This window comes from Pollicipes pollicipes, unplaced genomic scaffold, assembly GCF_011947565.3.
Source record: "Pollicipes pollicipes isolate AB1234 unplaced genomic scaffold, Ppol_2.1 Scaffold_4002;HRSCAF=4701_pilon_pilon_pilon, whole genome shotgun sequence".
Classification (NCBI taxonomy): Eukaryota; Metazoa; Arthropoda; class Thecostraca; order Pollicipedomorpha; family Pollicipedidae; genus Pollicipes; species Pollicipes pollicipes.
The window spans coordinates 30,665,277-30,677,375 of record NW_023596420.1 but is presented as its reverse complement, the minus strand read 5'-3'; the positions used below and the strand labels follow the sequence as shown (position 1 = coordinate 30,677,375).

General features: G+C 52.7%; 1 protein-coding gene across 2 annotated transcripts; it reads right to left on the bottom strand.

The window, feature by feature from the left end:
* Positions 1–1,130: 1,130 nt before the first annotated feature.
* On the bottom strand, positions 1,131–11,102 carry LOC119093321 (ras-related protein Rab-1A). Of its 2 annotated transcripts, XM_037216266.1 has the most exons (6): positions 10,852–11,102; positions 10,315–10,387; positions 10,027–10,074; positions 7,303–7,578; positions 5,430–5,639; positions 1,131–2,284 (listed from the first exon to the last, which is right to left on the bottom strand). In XM_037216266.1, exons 1-5 carry the CDS (start codon positions 10,863–10,865, stop codon positions 5,442–5,444), a joined length of 609 nt encoding a protein of 202 aa, XP_037072161.1. In that variant the 5' UTR covers positions 10,866–11,102; the 3' UTR covers positions 1,131–2,284; positions 5,430–5,441. The 2 variants fall into 2 exon arrangements, with proteins under 2 accessions (XP_037072161.1, XP_037072160.1); XM_037216265.1 differs by lacking the exon at positions 10,852–11,102 and having other exon boundaries at positions 10,315–10,407.
* Positions 11,103–12,099: the final 997 nt, after the last annotated feature.

The window sequence follows — 12,099 nt, the reverse complement described above, 5'->3', positions numbered from 1 at the left end:
TTGCTGCTACGCAGACATGTCCAGCAAAAGGCGTACTTTTGCAGTCTGGCGACTGACCTTAGGCCGAGGAGTCTTCGAATATGACTCGCAAGCCTGCCCTTGAGCTTTTGCAGCTTATTCCTCGTTGAAACAATGATGACACAGATGAAACAACACAGATGCTAAAAATATCAATTCAATGCAAGCACCATGCTTACACAACGGTTTCGGGCAACGGGGCGACCGCCGAGGCGAGATTATTTATGAGAACTATGGGGCACACAGCCTTGTCTTGAACGCATAGGACGATACAGCAAGCGCAACATTACGCGCCGCGTGAAACTATCGCGTAGTAAATGACGCAGATTCCACCAATAAAGTTTAGTCAAATTATTTGCCCTCATAACCATATTTGCTACTTGCTTTCAGAACACAACACCAAATCAAACTTCTTGCGCATCTGAGGGGTTATGGCTCCTCCAATGGCTTCCAGGCCTCCAAAAACACAGTTTGAGATAGCCAGGAATTACTCTTAGACATTCCCTCTCTAGCAGCTGTTTCTGGGTTTTGGACCCACTTTTTACTAAGATTATTTTTTATGTAGGTTCTTAGCCTGAGAACCCTCACTTCGGTCGGCAACGTTTGCAAATTCTCGACTACAGACGGGTTGTATCGAACATGAGCGACGAAGCACCTGTCATCATTAGTTTGGATCGTCCTACAGGGGACAAACGATATGTTATGTCCACTGCCTTCGAAACTCGGCATAACGAGCATGGTATTGAAGGGAAACAAATGTCTTACAAAAGTGGCGTCCATGAGTCTTCGACCCGACCTCTTCTGAGGCACTTGGCTTTTCATCGGATTGCCATATTTGGATGTCCACATGGACCTGTAACAAAATCAGAACATTGGAAGTCGTGACTTTTATCGTTGACGTTACGAATTTATGAACATCCTTGGGCTTACCTGCCCACAAATGCAAGTGTTTACACGTCAGAAATCCTCACTTTGTGTGCTTGTAACTTGCCGAGACCAGTTTTTGTGTTCTTCCTGAATCAATATTAAATCTAAGGGATCAAAATCATTCAGTGGAAGGCAGTGATATCTACGAAAGTTGAGCTTATGAAAGTCAAACAGATGGTGAGATATATGCATGGAAAGCATGTATTCACAGAGGAACCGCACACGCACACGCACACCCCACGGGCCAACGAGGCCCACCTAACGGTCACTCGTGTTCTACAGCACAGGCGAGACATTCTACACCAGCACCGTTCAACAACAGCTTACCAAAACCACGCAGCATGCGAATGTATCACAATTATCCGTCTCATAAGCCCGAATGTTGCCATGACGACGTGCTCACAGGCCGTCCGCATAGCAGATGGAGCACACGCAAACACGCACACACTGCCTGATAGATCTGCGACGAAAACGTTCAAAGAATCTGGCAACTGGCTTCACTAGCTGAGAAGCTCCCAATATACAGACCAGCAAACCCACCTAAATACATCGCAATACCGCACGTCCCTCTCCATATCAACTCAAAGACGCCTGCCGACGCTATGCCCGCATAATTGCTCACGAGCCACACAGCGTCACATAGCGGCACAGCCCGCACCGGCAGCGCATCCCGGCGCCAAGACGCCACCTGCGGATGCCGACGGCTCTGGTGACGTCCTCGGAGGACCCGCCAGTCTCCTCCAGTCCCCTCAGAAGTCAAAGTCACAGCCCCACCAGTCCGCATCGGCCGCCAGCTCCACCGACCGGGCACGCGCCGACCGCACGCCAGGACACGGTCTGCGCCGTCTCGGGGCGCCCCTCACCAGCCTCCCGTTGGCGTCGCCCGCGGGACAGCGCCACCATCGCGCGCTCGCGCCGGCCCTTGCCAGCAGTGGGCGCGAAGGACGCCGTCTGTACGTGGTGGATAACACTCAACAGGTGCTGTGTCCGGGCGAGGGCGTGAACACGTGTGCTTACAATATCTACGCATGCTTAGGTAAATGCACAAACTCAACGATACTCTCTTCTGCGTAAAACATTTTAGCGTTGCGGTACTGGGATTTTACGGCTATATCCATGGATGACTGGATTAAACGCATAAATAGTGATTGGATGACGGCCTAGTGGCCGAAGGTGACTGGATGACAGCCTAGTGGCCGGAGGTGATTGGATGATGGCTTAGTGGCTGAAGGTGAGTGGATGATGGCCTGGTGGCCGATGGCAGCAGTCTGTCCATGCAAACTCGTCCGCTGAGATGTTCCCGCGACTGGGCCTGGAGGTGGGGTCGGCTCTCCAGCACCTGGAACGGGGGTGCCACGACACGTCAGCGGACCACACCGGCACAACGCCGCAGACACGCCGGCAGACATACCGGCAGACACACCGGCAGACACACCGGCAGATACAACTGTAGATACAACTGCAGACACACCGGCAGACATACCGGCAGACGCACCGGCAGACACAACTGCAGACACAACTGCAGACATAACTGCAGACACACCGGCACACACCTGCAGACACACTCGCAGACATAACTGTAGACACACCGGCAGACACACCGGCAGACACAACTGCAGACATAACTGCAGATACATCGGCAGACACACCTGCAGACACACTCGCACACACCCGCAGACGCGTCTGCTTCCGTCAGCTGCGTCCAGGCCAGTGTTGGAAACCTTGACGTTTCCTGGCATAATGTATACCAGGAGATTTTGTACTCCAGGATTGTGACTACGTAAACTGAAACATTTTGTACCTTATCATGATGCAACAAGAACAGCTTCTGGAAAAACTCGTTTTACCTTTTTGTGTCAGGACAATATAAACCAGAACGTGCAACGGCTTGAGACTTGCTGCTTCCATCAGAATTCCAAATACAGCCATGTATTGATATCTGCAAGAGCACAAATCTTCCACCCACCAGCCCAAGATGCCCAATAGCAAGCAGCCTGTGTCGCCACCTAGGTATATGATAAACCATGCATGGAAATATGAAAAATAAAGCGTGTGAATGTTGAATGGAATCGTCTTTGAACAATACCGGGAAATGAGAAACGAGTATCAGAATCGCACCGGTCTGTATATTAGCAAAGCTCTCACTTCCTATGCCCTACGCAGACCATCTCAAACTTGAACATGACTTAACCTGCCATTGACGAGGAACCGCATTAATTGTCAAGGATGCAACGAACATTCATAGAAAACCGCAAGCCAAATCACCTACCGCAGACGACCGCCTACCCACGCGCCACCACTGTGTCATGGCAATGCAAATAAGAAAAGCACTCGCAATTCAGCGTCGGAAACGTCTCAACTATTCAGCGGCTTGCACCCACCTCCCAGCTCAGGTTGGAGGCTGAGCATAGCAAAACCCTCCAATTGGTTTTACTGATTCGCCTCCTCGTGCTTGATTTGTCAATCATAAATATTCTGCTCGTGCTCATGCCTTGCACAGATTTGTAAACATTTGGAGGAAAGCTGTATAGAGATGGGTATCACGATTATAAAGAACTTATTTGTACTCATCCAGAACCGCCATGTGGTTGGATTTTTGGCCACTTTCTGGTATCCGGAGTACACAAATGTTACGGCAGCTGTGGATTTAAACCAAGTTAAATTTGTCACCTCAGGGTGTGAAACTAAAGCTGGTAATCCAGGCTTTACAAAAATACCCCTTCAAGTCGAAAAAAACGTTGCTATAAATGGCCAAAACACTGTTCAGAGACAGCCATCTCACTCCGGCAAAAACACCAGGACACCAGAGTAACATGAACCCATAACTTTGGCCGGCAAATTAAGGAGAGGGGTTTGTTAGAACAAAAACATCAATTAATTGCAACATAAATTATCATATTTCGCAACGATATTGGTTAAAGCGCATCAAAATCCATAAATACCTTGTATTATCCGCCGAAGTCAGCGGAGTGACTGACTCCGATCCCTTTTTGCCGGCCTACACGGGTCTGCCAGGCATTGTACTTGCGCTGGCCCGGTAAATCGGTTAAGAGTGCTGCCTGTATCTATTGTTTGGGTGGGACGTGCAGGGCCTCGTGTGTTGACCGGGAGTGGGAAGGTGGAGGGCATGGATGTTTAGCTGTTTTTAAAACCAGTTAGCTGGTGGGGCGTGAGTAGCGTGACCGTGGAGGGGCGTGAGTAGCGTGATCGAAATGGAGCATGAGTAGGTGGCCGTCTGTGGCATGTTCATTTGCATTTTTTGTACACCATTTTTGTCTGGCTGTGCGCATCGTACCCACCCTCTATTTTGGAGGGTGTATAAGCCCGGTGTGTAGCCACTCTTCATTTTGGAGAGTGTATAAGCCCGATCCGTAATTACTCTCCGTTTTGGATGGTGTATACACAGAGCCTCCCACAAATTGCAAACCATTGTATATGCACATGTGTTTCATGGTACAGAGTATGGGACTGTGTTGTTTCAGTGTGCCATGTTTAATACTGATGTTTTCTTTCATTTAGAGTGTTTTTACATGAATTACTACACACAAAAAGTGGCGCTTTTGTTGAGTGCCGCCCATTGTACTACCATCTCTCAAAGATAGCCTAAATAAAGCTGTAATGACCCGCAGCACTTGGATAATTTTGTACTCCACTATAGAAAATTTGTACTCCGCTACCAGGCAAATTTTTCGAATTTCCAACACTGCTCCACACATACCTGCAGACATACCTGCAGACATACACGCAGACACGCCCACATACACGCCTCCAGACACACCTGCAGACACACCCAATGACGAACCTGCAGGCACACCGGCAGACACACCCGAGAGAGCGGAAGACTGCTAGGCGGGGGCAACACGCACAAGATACTCGACGAGGGTAATGATCGGTACATTCGGATCGGATCGGTATTCTGACAATACACCACGGATACCTTTAACAAACATCGCTACCTTTCACTCACTTTGAAACTCAACGCGCTGCAACAGGCACCCGCCATTCAGCCACCTCAGCGGGCGCGGGCGCGAGGTACGATAGGGCTCCGCGTGGTAGCCATCACTGGACTCTGACCGAGCTGATGACAAGCGCTTGTGCACGCGGCGGACTTCGTCCCACCGCGGAGATGCTGCTTATGCAGCCGGAGACCAGAGTACAACATTCCCAACACTATCCCGTGTTGCCATACGAAAACTGATATTATCTGCCTATGGTCCTGAGGCGGAAGCGAGAGGAGCAACGCGTGAGCTGGTGCGCCGGTGCGCATCACAGTTTGTCCGCTCGTGAGCCCCCGTAGAACGCAAAAAGGGGACGCGTTCGGCTCAGATGGCAGTGGCCACGAGCCACGCGGACTCCCTTCCACCCCGCAGCACCACCTCGGGCACCACCTCGCTACCCCACCATCAGCACCTACCCGCGACTTCCCCGCACCCTCCCCACCCAGCGAGCCCCGCTCCTTCCCCTGAGCCGTGACCTGGACTGACCTCGGCCGGCGCTCAGCAGCAGCCGCCCTTGTCCGGCTGCACGTCGCGCCCCTGCTGGATGAGGACGCGGCTACCGGCCGGCTCTGCCGTCGAGCCCGGCCCCACCCGGCCCTTGATCTCGGCCGCCATCGTCATAAACGCCTGCTCCACGTTGGTGGACGACTTAGCCGACGTCTCCAGGAACGGCACGCCCAGCTGGTCGGCGTACGCCTGTGGACATGGGGCGGGGCAGAGGTCAGCTGGTGGCGAGAGCGGCACCACCGTCGGAGGGGGACTGGGAGTAAGGCGTACGCCCGCGGACACGGCAGCAGGTGGGGCAGAGGCTCGCTAGTAGCAAGCCCTCTCCCTCCCCCCCCCCCCCAAACCCCACCAGATGGGCGCAAGAAGTAGTATATTTTAGGTTCGTTCCTTCTGTGCGCCTCCATAAGTGATGTCCAATAATTAGCGAGCCCGCGGCCCCAACAGATGTCCACAGGGTGTTGTACATTTGTTTGCTCGGGGAGTCCGGCTCAGCCACCGACTTTCTAGACGCAGCATTTTCGCAACAACAGACCACAATTTCACGCAGCACTCAGCAACAAGACAGACGATTCTTTGAAGCCGTGCGACCCACAAACTGTCTAAATCAGGCGCCATTTCTGGCAATATTGCAAGATGACAGAGCTCCGCTTTTCAATTTTGTTAGCATGGAAGGGGGCGTTATATTTGGAACCTGCACCACCTATCTGAAGGCGGCGGGCCGAAGCCGGGTCCACAGTTCGACGACCCAGCGTGGCTGGGATACGAAACTAAAGCTGCTTGACGTGGGAGAGAACGGATAACTGCACTGGCAAAAGCGCAGGGCAGAGGGTGTGCCCGGGAATGCTCACTCGCCCGCGCATAATGGACTCGCCTGCCCGTTTTCCGCCATTTTAAGGATTTACGTCAGAGTGGCAGCCGGATCGGGTGTATAAAACCCGATGCATGTGGCGCACCTGTACGCGTCACTCAGCATTCTAATCACGCCGCCGCCTTCTTCTTCCGACCCCAGCCCCAGATGTGCCAGCAACCGGCCAACGAGTCACCGAGGTCAGGCTGGTGTTGACCGGTCGCGAATAAGACGCGCTGTGGCCTAAACCAAGCAAGACTCTGCCAAAACCCATGCCGCCGTGCAGTCCACTGCTTAAGTAACCGAGCAGGCAACCACCAAACGTCGCCCACTGCAAATTCATCGATTTAGTGCAAGAGCGACTGTACAATCGCCGCGAATCTTGGGGAGGCTCGATCCGCGCCGGGTCCCGGGAGGCTCGCCGGAGCACATCTGCAGCCGGTGCAGAGGCCAAAGGTCGGTCGGCTCGTCCGAAGGGGGGGGGGGGGGGGCGCCCACACCTCCTCCGAACGGAGGGTCAGAGGCCGCGGGTGGATCCGAGACGGCTGGATGAGATTCGTCTCCAGGCGCAAAGGTCAGACGAGGAGCGGCAAGTTATCAGGTGTTCAGACAGGTGGTGCACATCCACGGGCCCCGAAGGTCAGGGGTCAATTGGAAAGTCATAGATAGATGCCTGTCGTATGCATGAGGACGGCCGGGAGCCAAAGGCCACGCCGACGGCGGGTTAAGGACACGGGCGCTGGACTCTGCTCCTCCCGGGTTCCGCTGAGCAGTGTCCTATGACAACACGTTGCAGCACAAAGCATCAATACGGGCATCTTACGAGGATCACCCAAAACGTGGTCTGGAGTTGCATAGGTGTGAGAACAACGATCGCTAACGTTGACAAAGACATGTCATTTAAGACGCGACAGCGAGATGAAAAACGCCAGTGGTGACACCCAACTTGAAAATCCACCCAAATCTGAACTGAGCATCTGAGCAACTGAGCATCCCGAACCTCACCTTGGCTGTGGCGAAGTCAACCACCTTCTTGGTAGTGAGGTCGCACTTATTGCCGACCAGCAGCTTGTTGACGTTGTCGGTGGCGTAGTGGTCGATCTCCTTCAGCCACTGCTTGACGTTGGCGAAGCTGTCCTGGTCGGTGCAGTCGTAGACAACGATGATGCCGTGTGCGCCCCGATAGTAGGCGGCGGTGATGGTGCGGAAGCGCTCCTGGCCGGCCGTGTCCCAGATCTGCAGCTTGATCGTCTTCCCGTCCAGCTCGATCGTGCGGATTTTCTGCCGGCGGGGCGGGGCGGGGGGGGGGGGGGGGGTCAGCATGGTGGGACCGCCCTCAGAGTGATGACGGCGGCGTGGGCACAGGACGGTCATGGGCAACATTTGAACGCATTGAACGACAGACACTGGAAGGTTGTGGCAGCAGAGTTGGGATACTGCCGCGTCAAAGGTTGCATGCTGCTAAGGACCGCCGGAGCATGTCCATCGCCCCACGACTGTCCAGGGGGCGCGTCCAGGCAGCGACCTAGCTGTTCGGGTCCGGGCGTGCTTTTCCGGAGCGGGCGGTGCTGGCCGATGGCAGCTGACCAGCCGGCGCGCGCGCGAGCTCCAAACAGCTCTAAACAGGTGAGACTGTCTGGAGGCGCAGGGTGCACAGTTGGGTCGGCCCTCATGGCCTGGAAGTGTAACCGCGTGTGGCAGGGCGGTGGCACACGGACAGCCGACAGGGGCTGAGCTAAGGGGCGATGACACATGGACAGCCGACAGGGGCTGAGCTAAAGGGCGGTGGCACACAGACAGCCGACACGGGCTGAGCTATAGGGCGGTGGAACACGGACAGCCGACGGGCTGAGCTGTAGGGCGGTGGCACACAGACAGCCGACAGGGGCTGAGCTGTAGGGCGGTGGCACATGGACAGCCGACAGGGGCTGAGCTGTAGGGCGGTGGCACACGGACAGCCGACAGGGCTGAGCTGTAGGGCGGTGGCACACGGACAGCCGACAGGGCCTGAGCTGTAGGGCGGTGGCACACGGACAGCCGACAGGGGCTGAGCTATAGGGCGGTGGCACACGGACAGCCGACAGGGGCTGAGCTGTAGGGCGGTGGCACAAAGACAGCCGACCGGGCCTGAGCTGCCGGCGAGCGCGGCGATCAGACGCTTGTGAGGGCGACCAGTGCGGTTCGAAAGTTGACCCGTGCCTGTCGCGGTGTCTTCTCAGTGAGTGAGTGTTCCAGCTTCCTACAGGGCGAACACCCCGGTGGCGAAATCTTCCTGTCAAGGGCTCCGTCGATTGTCAGCTGATCGTGGCGGATCCCCAGTCAAGCGGTACGTGCTCGCCCAAACTGCTTACTCCAGACACGGGGCACTTCGAACCGGGCCGTCCCGCTGCAGACGACAGCGGCCGCCTCCAAACCACCCGCCCAGCTGCCGGGCCTCGGCAATCAACGCTTCAAACGCGGCGCGGTCAAACGGCGGCGGGTCCGCAGACATCAGACACACCTAGCGCAGGTCACGTCCCGGCACTAGCCCGCATTCTCGACTGCACGTCCTGGAGGGGCGCCTCCCACGTGACCATCCGGGGCCCCAGACATACCGGCCGGTGTTTACCGACCTGACGGTATGTGCCCACTCCCGGCCAGTCTGCTCGGGCCGGCCCGCCGCTCGCCGCGTCGCCGCGTGACCTCCACAGCCGTGGCCTCGGGCTGTCTGGTCGCCGTGGGCGGGCACGAAACTCGAAACCACGCGCACTGAGCCGGCTCGCAATCGCGTCGGGTTCGACCTCGCGCGTCGCTTTGATATTCGTAATGCGCACGCCTGGCGTTTGCACCGGTGGAAAGAGAACGCACAGTACAGGAGAGCACCCGCTCAGAACCAGGACTTGACTCAAGATAGAATGGCCGCTTGGTCGCGAACAAAGCGAACCACTGCAGGGGAAAGGTCAACATCAGATGTCCTCATGACGATGGGAACGCATGGCTCGAAAAAAATAGCGTACCACGTCAATCTATTGAGTAAATATCACTGGACACGCAGGCCCCAATGGGCCGTCCCGCTGCCCCGATCCCCGACCGCGTTCACGTCCCCAGCGCCCGCTGAACGGCGTCCCGTCCGCAGCCCGGCGTATGTAGCCGATGCTTAGCTCAGAGTTCACCGTATCGTCAGCTGGCCTAACCAGCTGTGATTCACCCGCCATCACATGCCGAGCTCGTGCAGTTCCGAATCGACAATACGCGACGGAATGCGGCGGGCAATGTTGGCGCACGCTGGCGCGCCTCTACACTTGACTTACGTGGGTACGGCGGCGAGAGCCCAAGGTGGCTGAAACTACTAAAAGAGAATTTCTTTGATTGCTTGCTTGCTTATCCTCTGTTGAGGAGGGATAGGGAGTAACCCAATCCGGCATACGCCACGTAATGTTTGACTCTTGGATGAGGTTTTTGTCCTCCATAAATTTCCAATGGAATGTAAATGTAAATTCCAGTCAGACATCAGTTTTTGAAAGTTCTGCCACTTTAAGTGCATCCAGCTGCCAGAATTCACAGGAATGAGTGTAGTGGTAGCACAAATTTATCCTTTCACACCAATGCAGCATTAACCATCCTTCAAAATGGACCGAACTCTATCTAACATGTGAGGAACCAGCTAAACCACCACACTGGGGTGCAGTTCCATAGCAAGCAAAGCAGTGCTGGTCTCATGCAGCCCTCTCATTCATGCTCACTACTCACAAAATCCACACCAATTGTGCTGATGAAGCTCTCAGTATAGGTGTCATCCTGTGGGGAGAGCCCTGGGTCAGTAACATATCAAAACTGCTGTGCAATAGCTTTGGTACAAGTTCCAGACTATACTGGGCTTACTGCAATACAAAACTCATACCTTGAAAGAGAGATGACTGTAGACATCAAAGATTGACAAGCCATAGATGAATAAGCAACGTAACAAAATAAAAAACTGCTGAATATGGAGGTGGATAAATGATGGAAATTGACTTGACAGTTTCTGCATGAACTTACCGCAAATCTAAGAAGGAGGCAGGATTTCCCCACTCCTGAATCACCAATTAGCAGCAGTTTGAACAAGTAGTCACTGAAACAGAGGCCTGGCATGAGGCAATTACCTAATGATGCTGCAGCTGAGCAAGGATTGATGGGGATAAAACATCTCACTCAGGAACAATGAGGTAATGCTTACATATTGTGCACATAATTCCACATTAACCTAAAAGGAGCTAGGACTGACTCCAGGACCAAACAAATTTGTGTTGATTATGGATGAAATTGATTTCTTTAAACATGTGTAAGTGTTTGAGCTAATCACATCAAGTCAACAGAAGTAAGTCCACAAGCCATGGGTCACGGAGCATGTGTTACTCAGAACAGTGTCAGGAATGAAACCATTAGAGTACAAAATTAAGTGGGTTACCATACCCTGGAGGCTATACTCATGTATCTTTGAAGGCTTCCACCCTAACTACACCTTCAGTAGCTGGGCAAATAAAGAAGACCAAGCTAGTAACTTGGAGCACCATGCAAGATGCCAAGTGCACTTACTATTCTGGATTCATTGTAGATAAAGTAGGATTCTGGTTATAAGACGTGCCTCCGCACTCTTTTCCGTGAAAGATCCGCTCAAATTGGAATCAACCTCAGGTTGAATTGGAGATGACTGTGGGTTTCGCGAAAGTCCAGATGAATACACACTGGTCGTCCCTTGCTATCGTGGCCAAATCTTAACAGCAAACCTTCACAAACGCCTCCTCTCGACAAAAAATCGGCCACCCCACACGGAACAACACCCCCGCCGGACCGACCAACACAATATGCCAAACAATAGGCCACGACGGCTGCAGTTGCGCTGCGGATTCGTGCGGTCAAAATTAAACCATAGTTCTTAGCTTTTGTAAAAATATATAATAAATGGCTAAATAAATAAAAGCGATTCAACCTTTAAAAAGCTGTTCTCAAACATCCAGAGTTGAACTTTTAAGATAAAGGAAAAATACGTTTTTGCAATTTTATTTTATATGTTATAAGCGTCTTATTGTGGAAGGAAACCTTGAAAACCTGGAATACTTCCTTTATATATGGAAGCTTTCTGGAATTCAAGGCATCATGACGCTCCTGAGACGATATTAGTAACCACTATCTCCGGAAAAGGACGAAGACACAGTTACAATGCTTTGCATAGAATCGTATTTTTGCTTGGGCTGAAGGGGGGTGTTACCAAGTCTGTTCGTGAGCACGCATGTTATAGAAAATGCTGAAAGAGATATTTGTCACGAACCGCAAAGGTCATGTGATATTCCGTGAAAAAGGTCAGTAGTTGGTAGTGGTTACTGATCATACCGCAACAAGTACATCGTACCCAAAACGTGTCAGCTGTAGCAGCGACATCGCAGTAACAATCTTAGCGCATGTGTCCCTTTAAAGCTGAACACTAGAGCTCAATGCACATTGACCACGAGCATAGTCTTCTAGAGAGCCAAAGTGTGGAGGAACTATATTGCTAAAGTAATTGCATACATAAAAGTTCCCAAAATGTCATACAACTAGTTCCAGAAAAAAATATTACTAGTTGGTGAGGAATATGTGACTAGGCATCTTTTACAGTGCCCAGTTGCAAGATCAGGCAAATGTATAGTCTGAAGGATATGTATGATTAATTTTATGCTGGTGGTGTCAAAAGCTTGAGGTTTGGGGACTAATGTCTGTAGGCATTGATGTATGGCTTTTCTGCAGTATTATGCATTGCAATGTGGCTTGAACTTGTAAAGCTTGCATGCTATATGACTGCCCACA

Bases quoted from the DNA above. Each gene is read 5' to 3' on its own strand.
- LOC119093321 (XM_037216265.1), bottom strand. From the start codon at position 10,407: ATGCCAGGCCTCTGTTTCAGTGACTACTTGTTCAAACTGCTGCTAATT. The intron at 10,075-10,314 runs GTAAGTTCATGC...CTCTCCCCACAG, and splicing joins GCCTCCTTCTTAGATTTGCG to GATGACACCTATACTGAGAG. The intron at 5,640-7,302 runs GTGAGGTTCGGG...CCATGTCCACAG, and splicing joins TTGACTTCGCCACAGCCAAG to GCGTACGCCGACCAGCTGGG.